General features: G+C 41.0%; 1 protein-coding gene across 1 annotated transcript in view; it reads right to left on the reverse strand.

Annotated features, from left to right (window-relative positions):
• Positions 1 to 16,307, reverse strand: part of LOC144800599 (vitamin D3 hydroxylase-associated protein-like) — a 422,322-nt gene that overhangs the window by 319,952 nt on the left and 86,063 nt on the right. Inside the window, exon 2 of the mRNA XM_078671692.1 lies at positions 11,836 to 11,949. Within this exon, the coding sequence (XP_078527818.1) occupies positions 11,836 to 11,949 (114 nt within the window). The remainder of the gene's footprint in view (positions 1 to 11,835; positions 11,950 to 16,307) is intronic.

Below are 16,307 nucleotides of genomic sequence, written 5' to 3' on the forward strand. Positions count from 1 at the left end.
ACAACAACCAAAAAAAATTGCGATTTCTCTATTAAGAAACGCAAATGACCATCAATTCAAAGTTGATGGTAATTTGCGAGAACTTAGAAAAATGCACAAAAGTGAATTTTTCAAAGTTCTATGTTGCACACATACATGTCCTTGGGACATGTGTGTGTGCAACATGTGTTGAAATTGCAATTTCAGGCGTTCATCAGTGTGTCCTTTTGGCACCCTTGAAATTGCATGCGCAATTTGCAAGTACCTATTTGGTTCTCTAGGCCCATAGGAATGAATGGGAAGCAATTCCTTATTTGCGAATTGCAATTTGCTTGTCACAAATAAGGAATGTGCCGGAATCACATTTTTTTTGCGATTCCTACATGCATAAGCATTTGCGATTTCTAAATTGCAATTTCTTGAAAATTGCAATTTGGAATCGCAAATGCAGTTTGAAGCATGTGGTCCTTGGTTTTTTGAGTGGTAGTGCACAGAGTGATCAACTGGGCTGCGAAGTGCTTGCTTTTAATTTCAACTACATTTACACAGCCCTTAACACCCCTAAAGAGCTGTTGAAGGAACAATAAAATTGCATTACCTACGCTCTGGTATTACTAAAAATCTACATTTTAGAAGCACCACTTTATCGTAAAACTATTTGCACATTTTGCAGCATTCGGTCTTACACTGGGTACATGGCAATTATAAAATGACGACTTTTTTCATTTATTTTTCATTTACGCAGCCCATTTAACTACATCCCCACACTCTATGCACTTTGGTTTACTAAACACTGTTTAATATTATTTCTCCACTGTAAAAATGATTTGCTATGGGAATTGGGGGCGTTTATGGTTGTTGATAGTTATTGAGTACCAGGTTCTAGAAGATTTTGTCAGAAGGGGGTCCTTACGCCTAAAATGTTTTACAAGGGGGTCTCTGCGTCAAAAAGTTTGAAGACCTCTGCCCTAATCTCCTTTTTGAGGAACATCAAAACAGTCCAAATGTAATAGATTAAATCAGAATCCTAGGCATGTATTAAAAAAAAAGCAAAAATACAATATTATAGTTCGCAAAGTTTGGAGTAGGCACACTTTTAAAAAAATCATCATCAGAGATCCTGGAAGTCTGCTTTCTAGGTCTCCAATGACCTGGATGTGAAAGTGCACTAAGGATTGGGGTATAAAGCTTAAAAGAATCAAGAGATAAATAACAAACCAAAGGGGAGTGTACAGTCTTTAACAATAGAGCAAGAGGTGTCATGGCACAAACACGTGAAATAGGTAGTAGGAAAAGTGGATGGGCCAGAAGGAAGAAATAATAGATGAAAAGAGGAAAATAGAGGCTCAGCAGGAACCCCCTGAAATTAAAAAATGTGGAAACAGAAGAGAGAGGAAAGTCCTAATGGCCTGAAAAATATTGGCAATGAGAAACTTCCACATATCGGTTTTCACCATTACAGACTTTTAACAAGTTTGGTTTGTTAACTTGGTGAAATTCATTGAATGTCAAAATTACAAGGAAGCCGGTTCCACCTAAATGAGTTGTGAGAGCTGGTTATTTCTCAAATTCTCACAGGACCCCTCAAAACATGAGGACGATATGAATGGTGTGGGAAATTGCTGGATTTCTGCAATGATTTGTAATAAAGTAACAAACAATAAAAGTCTGTCATGCCACGCTTACACTTGTGACCTGAATATGCACACACCACCCTTGAACTTATTGCATAACCAGAAAGTGGGTATCTGTTCCAGCCAATGGCTTCCTGGTTTCGATTTTACATGATTCAATATTGGCCCTTGCTACCTTCAGACAAAGGTTTAACTTGAATGTTGAAATGGCTTTTTTTAAAATTTAGGAATAACTGTATATATTGTATGTGCTTTACAGTGATAGGAATCTTGCAATATTTAAGCCCCATGGATACCAACTAATGAAACTAAATATACTACTTATTCTCCAAGAATAATAAACAAGATACACTTTAAACCTTGCTCAATTTCATAACATTGACAGCCTCAAATTCCAACTTCACCGAAAACCAAGTCACTTGGATTCACTCATGCTATGTTATGTGAATCTTTTTTTATTACGCTGAATAAATCACTCCAAAAGAAGTGTCCTGGCACTATACACTGGAACCAGAGGATCCCCAAAAAGGAAGGGTGGAGCCAACCAAATCAAAACAGCCAAGTCTTGATCAATTTTTTTTAAACAGAGAAAAATGTTGACATAACAAAATATGTGGAGGCAACGTATTCCAATAGTGGATCTGTGACAGGGAGAGCCGTCATGAGGGTATGTGGGGGGATGTATTGCCGTGTATCACCACACATAGCGCTTCCTCATCTCTCTCTCTCCCAGCAGAAGCCGATACAGCCCCCTGTGCACCACAAGGAGAACGTAACAGAGCCCTGTTACTTTAATTGGGCGGAGTTCGCCGGAGTCCCAGCCCCGCTTTCGGACGTCACGTATGACGTGAACACACCTCCTGGAACTGAAAAAGACGAGCTCACGCCGGTGGAGGGCGCGCAGAGGATTATTGAGGAGAGAAGAGCGTCGCGTGGAAGTGAAGATCGAGTGGAGAGGTTGCCGAACGAGGAGAGTACCGGAAGACCCGAGGAGACATCAAGCCGGGATCTGGACGAGCCAGGAGGCCAACGACCCCACGCTCCGCCCAGCCATACTTCAGGAGAAGTGTGGCTCTCACAGGTGTGTGCCCGGTTGGCGGGTTGGGCTGGAAGGCACTTGTAAATAGCCCGATTGCCTCACCGTATCACCCGTGCACTCCCCTCCCCTGAGCACCCTTGACACTCATCCCTAGCATGGCAGATCACCGTGTGTCTCCTCACCCCCTTTTCCCAATCGTAATTAGGAAGAAAACATTCCACTAAAACAGGCTCCTTTTTGTTCTTTCTTTTCCCTGCTACTGGGCCCCTTTTCATCTACGCGACTACGAGCCTGAGACACCCCAGAGAGGCGACGCCGAGGAGTAAAAGGGAGTGAATCCCCAGAGAGAGAGAAAGAGACCACCCTCCCGTATTATCGTGCTAACCCTCGCAAGAAAAAACTGTTAAAACAAATAAAACCATACCTGCCCAAAGCACCTGTGTCTTCTGATACCTTAATCCCGCTCACAAGTACGATAAAGAGTGACCTTCATATTGGGAGGTGTGGATGTGGTGACAGATAGTCAATGCCATATCCGCCAATCTAAAGTTTTTGTGGGCTGGTAGAACTTGTTTCTTGCACCCAAGTATGTGCCCGCCCACCCTTCCCCAATCCCCATACAAAGCTCGGTGGACCTGACACACAAGTTTAAATATGCATTGCCACCTAATAGACAGCCAATGCAAAGATTTCAAAATTGGATCTGCCATGGTCCTTGGGTGTAGGCCACATACCAATCTAGCAGCTGCATTTTTCACTACCTGCAGCTGGGGCAGCAGAGTCTCATTAGTTGCTACCAGTAAGGTGTTCCCATAGTTGAGGACCTGGATAATTTTTTTCCTATAGAGCAAAGGCAACCAGGTAAAGATTTTCCTGAGCATGCAAAGTAATTCCCACACAGGCCCCGCTAAGAGGCAACACTTCATTTGCCTTGGTCAACTTGTTGTCCAACAAATGCCTTGATTTGTTGCCAACTTTTTGGGGCGACGGCCCGGCTCAGCTGGCTACCAGTCCTCAGTCCAGATCTCGGTGGCCTTTCCGAAAAGGACAAACTCAGACTTATCCATATTAGGTTGGAGGGAATTCGGAGTCATCCAATTTACCACACCACATGCATAGTTACATAACATAGTTCTATTGCATCGACAGACAAAGGATGCAGAAAGTTGATCTATGCAGCCCTTTAGGCAGTTCAGCATTCAGATGAATGTCAAAAGGTAGATTCATGGGGGTCGTTTTTCAAAAAGGGCCAGCGTTCTCCTGACACTTCAAGTCTTCAGGGAAAGAGTTTCACGAAGAGGAGGAAGCCCCAGTTAAGATTTGGATGAGGATCGTTTGGATTTAAATCTTCTGGGTTGATGTCGAAAAACTCTTTGCTTCTGATGCCTTTGGCCCCTTCGGAAATATACTGAAGAGTGGAGGTTGTTGGTCGCTGCCTCAGTTATTTCAGGCGTTTATCTTTAGAACCACCTGTAAAACCTCCTCTTTCAGCCCAAACATTTGGGCAAACAGCAGCAGAATGACCTTCTGGGTCCAAATTTTTATATATATATATATATATATATATATATATATATATATTTGTAATTCAAGAAAAACACCGCACTCTTCTTCGGATGATTAAAGCAAATTTAATTCAGTTCAGTAAAACTTCCTCCACCTACGCGTTTCGAACAGTAAATGTTCTTGTTCACGGTAGTAACAAGTCCGTTTTTACTTTCTATTATTTATACCCTCCTTCCCACTTTGTCAATTAGGATGCATTGTGGGGGGGTAGTTTGTTGCATGATTACAATACAATCTTGTATCAATTTCCTATCCACATGTTATCCAACCACTAGTTGTTATCAACCTTTACATTATGAAAACATAAATAACGCTTGTAGTGATGGGCTAAGTGCCCCACTTTGAAAACAATTTCATTTTAATCTGTTCACTTATATATATATATCTCTATGTTATTAATAGCTTAGTGCTTGTGACTATTTGTCAATTTAGTGGCTAATGTATTGGTAAAGAAAATCGATAATAAAATACACATGTTAAATTAAAGTTTGTAGACAGTCCAAAATTCAAACATAGATGTTTCATTCATTACTTCAATATTGACCCATAGATCATTACTTGTTCTCTGCAAAATGTACTCCCTAGAGCAATCAAGGATGCGTGGTGATAGCAAAAAGGAAATTATTCATTGTATTTGCATAATATAGTTTCCCATCTTGTCTAGTAAATCGTACTTCAGTTTTTCTGTCCAGAAGGTGTATTATGAAGATTTGACTCATTTTTTATTTTTTATTTACATCTTACTATTTGGTTTTTGAAAATGTTCATAAATGTACATGCAATTCTTCGTCCCCATTAAGACCGATCGGGACCTTGGTCTTGAATCTTATTATTAATTTTGATTCCAACCGTCTCAATTTTTGTAAGCTATTCCCTCCTCTTATATTTTCTGGAATCATTGCGATGCCTGAGTATCTGACATTCTGCCAAGTTTTGTTGTTGTGAGTCATAAGATGTTTGGCCATTGCATATGCTTGGTCTTTGTTTTGTATGGCTCTGATGTGCTCCAACATCCGTTTTTTGAGAGCACATATAGTAGAACCTATATATCGCTTGCCACAGTCACACTCAAGCAGATACACAACGTAATGTGATTCACATGTTATTTTGTGTTTTATTTCGAATGGTTGACCTTTAGGATCAATTAAGGATTTTAGTTTTTTCCGATTTTGCACGCTTTGCATGATATGCATTTGGTGAATCCTTTTTGCCTTTTCTGTAGCCAAGTTTCTTCTTTTTTGTCTACAAAATGGCTGTTGACTAGGGTGTCTCTAAGAGATGGTGCTTTTCTAAAAGAAATTAGCGGTGCATCTCCAATGATTTTGCCAATATCCGGATCTTTTTTTATCACACCCCAGTATTTGGTTACCATTTTTCGAATTTGTACACTTTCCTTGGAGTATGTCAGTATGAGGCGTGGTTTATCATCTGAATCTTTTGTATCTTTCTTTCTGTTAATCAATGTTTCCATTCTTGTCTTTTGTCTTGCTCTTTTCTCTCCTAATTTGATGGTTTTCATACTGTATCCTCTTTGTGAGAATCGTTGTGCTGTTTCTTCAAATTTGGCTTCCATTTCAATGGGTTCAGAGCAATTACGTTTCATACGTAAAAACTCCCCGTAGGGGACATTTTGTTTTAAAGACATAGGGTGGAAACTTGTTCCGTGAAGAATGCTGTTAGTAGAGGTCTTTTTTCGAAAAAGGGTCGTGTGTATTTTATTGTTTTTTACATATACCTTAGTGTCAAGAAAGTCAATTTCTTTTTCTTGGATGTTGAAAGTGAATTGCAATCCTATGTTGTTGGTATTTAGAATCCCAATATACTGAAGCAGTTCTTCTCTTGTGCCCTTCCATAAAAGGAAGAGGTCGTCAATGAACCTCAACCATAATACCACTTTGGTGGTATATGGATCGTTTTCCTCTCTCCAAGCTATGTGTTTCTCCCACCATCCCATGGTGAGATTAGCATAGCTTGGAGAGAAGGAAACTCCCATAGCAGTTCCACGATTCTGAGAGTATATCTCATTGTTAAAAAGGAACACATTGTTTGTTAAACACGTCTGTATCATGTCCAGAAGCATAGCTGAATGATTGAGTTCCCCAATTGGTCTTTGTTTGAGAAAGTATGCGACTGCTTGTAAGCCAAGTGTATGTTCAATAGATGTGTACAATGATATCACATCTATTGTGGCTAGTAAATACGTAGGTTGCCATTCAGTTTCCATGATTATGCGCAAAAAGTCTCCAGTGTCTTTGATAAATGAATTGAGGGTTGGTACTATTGGGGCTAGGAAATAATCCACATATGAAGCGATATTTTCATACAACGATCCACAGCTTGATATTATTGGCCGGGCTGGTGGCCAATAATATCAAGCTGTGGATCGTTGTATGAAAATATCGCTTCATATGTGGATTATTTCCTAGCCCCAATAGTACCAACCCTCAATTCATTTATCAAAGACACTGGAGACTTTTTGCGCATAATCATGGAAACTGAATGGCAACCTACGTATTTACTAGCCACAATAGATGTGATATCATTGTACACATCTATTGAACATACACTTGGCTTACAAGCAGTCGCATACTTTCTCAAACAAAGACCAATTGGGGAACTCAATCATTCAGCTATGCTTCTGGACATGATACAGACGTGTTTAACAAACAATGTGTTCCTTTTTAACAATGAGATATACTCTCAGAATCGTGGAACTGCTATGGGAGTTTCCTTCTCTCCAAGCTATGCTAATCTCACCATGGGATGGTGGGAGAAACACATAGCTTGGAGAGAGGAAAACGATCCATATACCACCAAAGTGGTATTATGGTTGAGGTTCATTGACGACCTCTTCCTTTTATGGAAGGGCACAAGAGAAGAACTGCTTCCGTATATTGGGATTCTAAATACCAACAACATAGGATTGCAATTCACTTTCAACATCCAAGAAAAAGAAATTGACTTTCTTGACACTAAGGTATATGTAAAAAACAATAAAATACACACGACCCTTTTTCGAAAAAAGACCTCTACTAACAGCATTCTTCACGGAACAAGTTTCCACCCTATGTCTTTAAAACAAAATGTCCCCTACGGGGAGTTTTTACGTATGAAACGTAATTGCTCTGAACCCATTGAAATGGAAGCCAAATTTGAAGAAACAGCACAACGATTCTCACAAAGAGGATACAGTATGAAAACCATCAAATTAGGAGAGAAAAGAGCAAGACAAAAGACAAGAATGGAAACATTGATTAACAGAAAGAAAGATACAAAAGATTCAGATGATAAACCACGCCTCATACTGACATACTCCAAGGAAAGTGTACAAATTCGAAAAATGGTAACCAAATACTGGGGTGTGATAAAAAAAGATCCGGATATTGGCAAAATCATTGGAGATGCACCGCTAATTTCTTTTAGAAAAGCACCATCTCTTAGAGACACCCTAGTCAACAGCCATTTTGTAGACAAAAAAGAAGAAACTTGGCTACAGAAAAGGCAAAAAGGATTCACCAAATGCATATCATGCAAAGCGTGCAAAATCGGAAAAAACCTAAAATCCTTGATTGATCCTAAAGGTCAACCATTCGAAATAAAACACAAAATAACATGTGAATCACATTACGTTGTGTATCTGCTTGAGTGTGACTGTGGCAAACGATATATAGGTTCTACTATATGTGCTCTCAAAAAACGGATGTTGGAGCACATCAGAGCCATACAAAACAAAGACCAAGCATATGCAATGGCCAAACATCTTATGACTCACAACAACAAAACTTGGCAGAATGTCAGATACTCAGGCATCGCAATGATTCCAGAAAATATAAGAGGAGGGAATCGCTTACAAAAATTGAGACGGTTGGAATCAAAATTAATAATAAGATTCAAGACCAAGGTCCCGATCGGTCTTAATGGGGACGAAAAATTGCATGTACATTTATGAACATTTTCAAAAACCAAATAGTAAGATGTAAATAAAAAATAAAAAATGAGTCAAATCTTCATAATACACCTTCTGGACAGAAAAACTGAAGTACGAATTACTAGACAAGATGGGAAACTATATTATGCAAATACAATGAATAATTTCCTTTTTGCTATCACCACGCATCCTTGATTGCTCTAGGGAGTACATTTTGCAGAGAACAAGTAATGATCTATGGGTCAATATTGAAGTAATGAATGAAACATCTATGTTTGAATTTTGGACTGTCTACAAACTTTAATTTAACATGTGTATTTTATTATCGATTTTCTTTACCAATACATTAGCCACTAAATTGACAAATAGTCACAAGCACTAAGCTATTAATAACATAGATATATATATATATAAGTGAACAGATTGAAACGAAATTGTTTTCAAAGTGGGGCACTTAGCTCATCACTACAAGCGTTATTTATGTTTTCATAATGTAAAGGTTGATAACAACTAGTGGTTGGATAACATGTGGATAAGAAATTGATACAAGATTGTATTGTAATCATGCAACAAACTACCCCCCCCACAATGCATCCTAATTGCCAAAGTGGGAAGGAGGGTATAAATAATAGAAAGTAATAAAAACGGACTTGTTACTACCGTGAACAAGAACATTTACTGTTCGAAACGCGTAGGTGGAGGAAGTTTTACTGAACTGAATTAAATTTGCTTTAATCATCCGAAGAAGAGTGTGGTGTTTTTCTTGAATTACAAATAATTTACGAGCCTTGTACTTGACTCGTCACCTGCACCAGCTGGCTGGCCGCTCCTTCTCCAACAAGGGACGTTTGCTTTTGAAAATATATATATATATATATATATATATATATATATATATATATATATATATATATATATATATACATACATATATATATATATATATATATATATATATATATATATTAGGAAAATCTGAACTCCCTGATGACAACCCATTACCTACCTTCACGACAGGTTTGGGAATGTTGGCAACATTTACTCATTCATTCCATGAAATGTAAATATAGTATTAAATTATTTTAGAGGACTAGTTTGAGCTCCCAATCAGGCCAAAAGTATATCAGGTCAGCTATTGATGTGCTTACTGACAACTTTGCTCAAACCCGGTTTGCGATGGTTTAACTCCCCTTGATTCCTGAAAATAAAAGCTCTTTTTCTATGCTGACTTGGAGATAATCAGCTTCACTGGTTGCAAGTAAGGTCCTGGTGTTGTTGCCCAGACTCGGTGTGCATTTATCATTGTCTGTGGTGCTTTCTCTCCATCTATTGGTGGTCCTTACTCCTCAGAACCTAATTACCATTTCTTGACTCAGTTTGCATTTTCACTTTGCTTCTGAGATTTGCCCTTGTTAAAACTAAGTGATACATACTCCTTAACGTGTATTACTATTCTACAAAAACATATGTGAAAGACCATAATATTACCAGGTAACAACTAACACAACACTATCATGGGAAAATGCAACAGAGGAAGAGGACAGGCCACACTGAGAATTCAAACTGTCTCATGCCTTCTCTGAAAAGCTGAAAAGATCTATACAGAAAAATCATGGTGACTGATGAACACCATTCTGTGATACAGGGCTTGATTCAATCACGTCTGGACTTCGGGAATGCCCTGTATCTGGGAGCACCTGACTTTGTCCTGCGCAAATTACAAATAATACAAAATTGTGCTGCCCGGACGTTACTGCAAATTCCTCGCAGGTCTTCTATCAAGTCCGGGCTAAAAAGTCTACATTGGCTCCCCGTCCGGGAGAAAATTAGTTTCAAATCCCTATGTGTCGCTCACCAGGCCTTCTGGGCCACGGGTCCATCAATCTATCTCTCCTTGATCACCCCATATCACCCGGCCAGACAGCTGCGCTCAACCCATGCCACTCTGGCCACTGTAACCAAAATAAAGAGAACTAGAGCAGGAGGCCGCTCCTTCTCTTTTAATGTGGCCAAGATGTGGAATGCCCTCCCTCAATATCTAAGGTCCAACCCAGAACTTACTTCCTTTCGAAAGCAATTAAAAACGTTTTTGTTTAATAAATAGATTTCTCTCTGGTCACATCATTCTTGGCATCTGTACCCCCGCTCTCATTCTTAGCGCTTGGACGCCTCAGGGCAACTACGTGCGCTCTACAAAAATTATTTTCATTTCATTCCAACTCTAGGACCAGGGCAGGTGCAAACACCCCAACCTTAGCTTAGGGTGATTTGTTAACACTCTTTGTAACAGCTTAATACTCTTAAAGGATTTAAATGGATGGGCAGATTATACGTCACGGACCAAGTAACCATCGGCATAATAAAAGCATCTAAATAGTTTGGCAGCCCAAAGAGAGGATTTATGTAAAGAGAAATGCAAATATATATAATATATTAATGTATAAGGGGTCAATCATGCATTAAAAAAAGTAAACAATAGGCTAGAGCAGAGGGAAATAACTTCTAACAAGATGTTATAACTCATAACAAGGGTATAGCATGTAATAAAGGGGATATTTCCAGAAAGTGGGAACGTAATACCCCTAAAAGACACTCTAGCATGCAGCTGCTAATGTTCTTTCCTCTATAAAGGAGTACATGTAGCTGGCTGAAATGGCTTCCTTGCCAGAAGGTGGAAGAACTACTCGGCCCCTCCATTAGATCGGTGAAGCATCACCGACTAAATAAAAATGCTGCAGAGATAATAAAGTTAATTTACAACCATTTTATTTTATACTACTCCATCCTGAGCCGGGTGTAAGGGAGGGCAGGGCCATTACTGCGGAGTTTTAGCAGCAGGAAGAACTGGTGGATACTTAAGTTTAAAGTGTGCATGTCACTTTGGCTGGCTGTCTTGAGACTTGGTCAACCAAGCTAAATTATTTCTCTAATGATCCAAAAACGCACATCAAAAATTAAAATCTCTGGACAACAATTTTTATATGGAGATATATCAGGGGGCCGGAATTATTACTGTGAATTAGGGGTGGTTCTTGCATAAGAGCATTGGGGGGAGTTCTCACAAATTCACTGCGTCACATGGAAAAAACTACTAAGCTGTAATCAGGTGTTGTAGCACACCTTAGATGCACTAGGCATCTGAGGTGGGAACCCAATGATGAAGGATGCCACAAACCAGGTTGGTGGGTGAGGCTTCTTTTAAGAAACCCAACTGTTTGTCTGGCCCATGAGTGGAAGACATATGTGACAAAATTTGATGTTCACTCCAATCTCTGTCCAGACAGACATTGACTTGAGAACAGTGGATGCAGTCACCATCTGCTCGCAGGAAGAACATGATCCAGTTGTGACTCCTGAGTACTGGGATGAGCCCTCAAGATACATAATATCTAGCACCATGAAAGCAACAGGTCTCCAAGACCAAGTGACAAATGGCACCAATGACATTGCTTTGAGGTGTATCAGTGGTCAAGTGACATTACATGCAACTCAGTGACTATAAAAAGCACAGATGCTTCACAGCGCTACACTTGAAAGCTACATGACCCTAACTGGAACATACTGTGTTTTTTATGCTCTTTCCTACTAATCAGCAAATTGTCTTGGTGTTTACTTTTGAGGTTTATCACTCAGGTTGGGGCAGCGACAGCATTAATAGTCATCAGTACAAATTAAAACCACTGACTCACCTTTTCGATGTACGTATAAAGGACAGACTCAGGGGAGAGGGAACCATTCTGGATCTTCTCAGTGAGCTGCACCAGGGACAGTGAAAGGATGGGTCCAGAGTTAACCCCAGGATTCTGAAGCAAGAACATAAAACACCTTTTATCACCAAATGTTTCTTTAACCTGGCAAAAACCTTACAAACAGGCCAACAACATTTTAAAGAGTCAGTAACATGTTCAAAGAATGACAAATCCTACACTCCTGACCATGCCATTTAATCCACCTTCCTACACTCCTGACCATGCCATTTAATCCACCTTCCTACACTCCTGACCATGCCATTTAATCCACCTTCCTACACGTCTGGGCAGTAGCAATTCTGCACTTTAAATTCTGCAACGTGCTTCTAGGTGGGTGATGTTTTTCAATTTTTCAGCACTCATTTCCATGTAAGGAAATAGTCTGCACAATCAACAGTGAGCAAGGATTTCCCATCAAGTTTAATTTCTTCTATACAGTATATACAAACAAAATGTCCAGGTAAAAAGAAGATTGTGAGTGTTGTGGGCAGACAGCAAAAAGAACCACATGAGTAATAAAAGTTGTGAATCTACCTTGATTGAGTGGACGTGAGCACATTCTCTTAAAAATGTACAGGAACTATGCTTTCCGGTGCTTAGCACCGGCACTTAATTACCAGGGCCGGGTCTACAAGCATTTCTGCACATCATTGATTTTTATTTTTTATTTTAGTTATTTAGCTCACTACTGATCGTGGAGAGTGTTGTACAACTTCAACAACTTCTCGTTCGCAGAAGTACTGTCTGTGTGCTCGTTTAGTCCGTCTCACTCCCAGCGAAGCCATTAGGGCCGGACTGGCTACCGGGCAGTTTGGAATGCTGCTGAGCTGAGGGCTGATTTTGTTCATGGAGACCTGCGTGTGCTAAACGAAATTTGTTTTGCTTGAATTATTTCGAAGCACACACAGGTCTTCATGAACAAAATCAGCCCCCACCCAGGGAAATCAGCCCCCAGCTCGGCAGCATTCCAAACTGCCCGGTAGTCAGTCCGGCCCTGGAAGCCATCAATCAGCGGTGCCGTCTTTCACACACTGACTGGGCAAGCTGCATAATGGCTGGGGCAGACATTCCTCTCTCATCTGTCTCACCGGATTACGAGATGGCAAGAGTAGCTGCCTGCCTCCATTCACCAGCCAACACCTGAACGCTTTTGCCACTCTTTGGAGATGCTGCCGAGCTCTTTGCTGGGGCCGGTTTTCGGCCGATTTTGGTACCGGGCCGGTTTTGCAGCAAAAACGGCCCCCAGGGGCCCAAAACCGGCCCCCACCCTTGCGGCGCACCAGGGGATTGTCCGGTGCCCGCTACGGCCAGTCCGGCCCTGTCTGAAGCCCACACCCTGCGATGAAGTTCACAGACAGCGGCACTCGTTAAAGCCTATAAAAGTGCCGCTGAGCTGGCACCGACTCTCCTGGTGCCCGGAGCCAGCCACACCTCGATCCGGTCCGACGCTGGCACTGCTGCCGATCGGACAACGACACACCAGGGTACCCAGAAGGCCGGGTCTGTGCTGTAGCACAGGCCCATCCCTGACTGGCTGGCACGCTTCTAATGTTTCCCTATGCATTTGCAGCCAGGCATAGCCCCCAACTGATATTTTTAGCCTGGGGCTAGTTGCCTGCGAAGATATGGAGCTGTCACTAATCAAGAACCACGTGGTGCACTCCTCGTGATATGCCATCAGCACTAGTGTAAATATGCTTTCTTTCCCCAGCGCGTGTTTATTTATTAACCAGGATGCAGTTTGTGCAGAATCTTAAACAATTTTTAGACCCCCCAATCCACCCCCAACGAAGACCTGAGGCTATGCTGGCACTCCAAACCATTCACAACTGGACAGTCACCCATTGTTCTCGTTTGTAATGCTTCGTGTGTGGCCTGTAGTCCACTTTCTCCCTATAATTAGTTAATTTTCATGTTAACTTGCAATGACTAGGCCTCCGTGAAGGCCCCCGGAGAATCGGTGGGGGTGTAAGCTGCTGACTTTATGAACAAATGAACAGCAGTGGTAATATACTCCCTCTGTGCCCGAGTAGGCAGCAAGCTCTTCTCACAAGGTACTTAACGGACAAAACCATGACAGAAAGTAAATAAAAATGTAAATTCATTTAAAACATATGTAAATTTATGGTGGTTTTATTTTATTAGGTTGAAGAAAACAATCTTGTTTTTTACCTCTAGTCTTAAACGCCACACTTTTGGCATTTCTAAGTGCTCTAAAAATATCCGATGATACTGTAGCTCAATTTGCCTCATTCACTTTGCCCACTTTGGAAGGATGAACAGGCAATGAACAAAATAAATTATGCATTCTGACATTAAGTTAAGTCAGAACATTCCAGGGATCAATCTGCTTAAATCACATGATTTCTGGGTCTGTAAATGTGTTGCTGGGCAGGGGGAGTGCTGTGTCTCTGAGTGCAGGGTGAGTGTTGTGCCTGTATGAGTGAAGAGTGAGTGCTGTGTCCTGTATGAGTGAAGGGTGAGTGCTGTGTCCTGTGTCCTGTATGGATGGGAGTGCTGTGTCCTGTATGGGTGCAGAGTGAGTGTTGTGTGCTTGTATGAGTGTAGGGTAAATAGTGTGTCTGTATGAGTGTAAGCTGAGTAGTGTGCCTGTATGAGTGCAGGGTGGGTGGTGTGTGCCTGTATGCTTGCAGAATGAGGGGTGTGCCTGTATGCTTGCAGAATGAGGGGTCTGACTGTATGAGTGCTGGTTGAGCGGTGTGCCTGTATGAGTGGAGGCAGAGTGGTGTGCCTGTGTGAGTGCAGGGTGAGTGGTCCAAACAGAAACCTGAACAGGTGGACATTTCTGACCATTTCTGTCCAGTTTGCAGACCTCCTTTATATGCGCTGTAATGCTTAAGTCATCTGCACATCTGAAAAGTGTAATTTTCAGATACCACAGCATTACATACTGTGCATATATTAAGGGTCTGTATTGCATACAAGAGGCATATCTGTGACACAACATTTTTATGAGCCTATGATATGTGCACATTTTGGAGATCTTATGTATGTGTATAATCAGATGTTTTAGATGTCCATATTTTCATAATACAGGGCTGAATGATTTGCATAAATCAGTTACAGGTTCTGCATATGCCATAGAGGTGCATATTGTGCATCTAGCAGAGCCCAGTGTAATCTTCATGTGATAGATGCCTTCATAGTGGGCTAGTGCCTCTGAGCTCTATAATGTCCTATTTCCTTTGGCAACAAAATGTACATATATCAGTGGCAAATTTCCCAAATTATCAGAGCAAAATAATTGAGAAGTTTGTAAGGTGTGGTATTCTCTTTCACTAAACGCCTGGTCCTGAGAAATGTGTAAGCTGTTATTTCAAAAGCAATTCTGTATTACATCAGGCTTTCAGCAGTGCCAGTTAAGGATGTGGGTGAAGCCAATAGACTGGGGGTGGAGCCAATGAAAAGTGGGCGGTGTCAGGGTAGTGGGTGTGGCCTCCAACAAGAATTTGAGCACCTGGACTTAATATTTTACAAATTAAGCACGGCTGTAGCGGATATATTTTTGCAGATGTATGTATTTCAGAAGTATATAGGAAACACATACATCCACCTCTCAGTGCGAGAGCAATCTGTGAGCCAAACCAACAATGGCAAGTGTCTGAACTACATTGATCAGCGAGTAAGAGATTATTTTGTCTGAATGGTTTGAAAACAGAGCTCCTATTGATGGGTGGGCTAAAAATCAAAATGGCTTCTGAATTGCCACCATCCTTGGGGGAACACTCGGCCCTAACAGAACAGCTTACCAAGTGGCAAATGTTCAGCCAATGTTCAACTCTGCATTGTCCAACAACTCTTCCAATCAAACTTCTGAGCGTTGCTAACCAACTTCCACCTTGCTCAGATCATTGATGCACTGCAATAATGATATATATAGTGGCACTCTGAAAAACTAAACAAGTAAAATCCAATGTGGTAAAAAACTGACAGAAGCTGGACCACACAAATGCAGACATGAAAACATTTGGATGGCTCCAATGGAAGCCAGCATCAAGTTGAAACTATTGCAGTGCTTTAGCAAAAATCACACAGACTTTCTGTTTTTGGAAATGGTTGAGATTACTCTTTAGTCGGGTCAACAAAGATACTTGTCAGATTCTCAAAAGTACAGGGTTGTAGAATGTATCTGGTACCTTCAGTTTGGAAGGATTGGTCGGAGGTAGAAGATGGAATATAGTGTGTATCGGGAGATAGAATTGGAGTGTGTTAGGAGGTGGTTTGCACTGTGGTAGTGTAACGGCGTGGGACCGCCGTATACTCCTGTTCATGACCAGGGGACAGTTCATCAGCTCTCACCTCCTTCCTCCCCTCTTTTCTGCTTCCCACAGCCCATCGATAATGACTTGCGAGCTCAAGAGAATGATATGGTAAACTGGCCCTTTAACTTT

This window comes from Lissotriton helveticus, chromosome 1_2, assembly GCF_964261635.1.
Source record: "Lissotriton helveticus chromosome 1_2, aLisHel1.1, whole genome shotgun sequence".
Classification (NCBI taxonomy): Eukaryota; Metazoa; Chordata; class Amphibia; order Caudata; family Salamandridae; genus Lissotriton; species Lissotriton helveticus.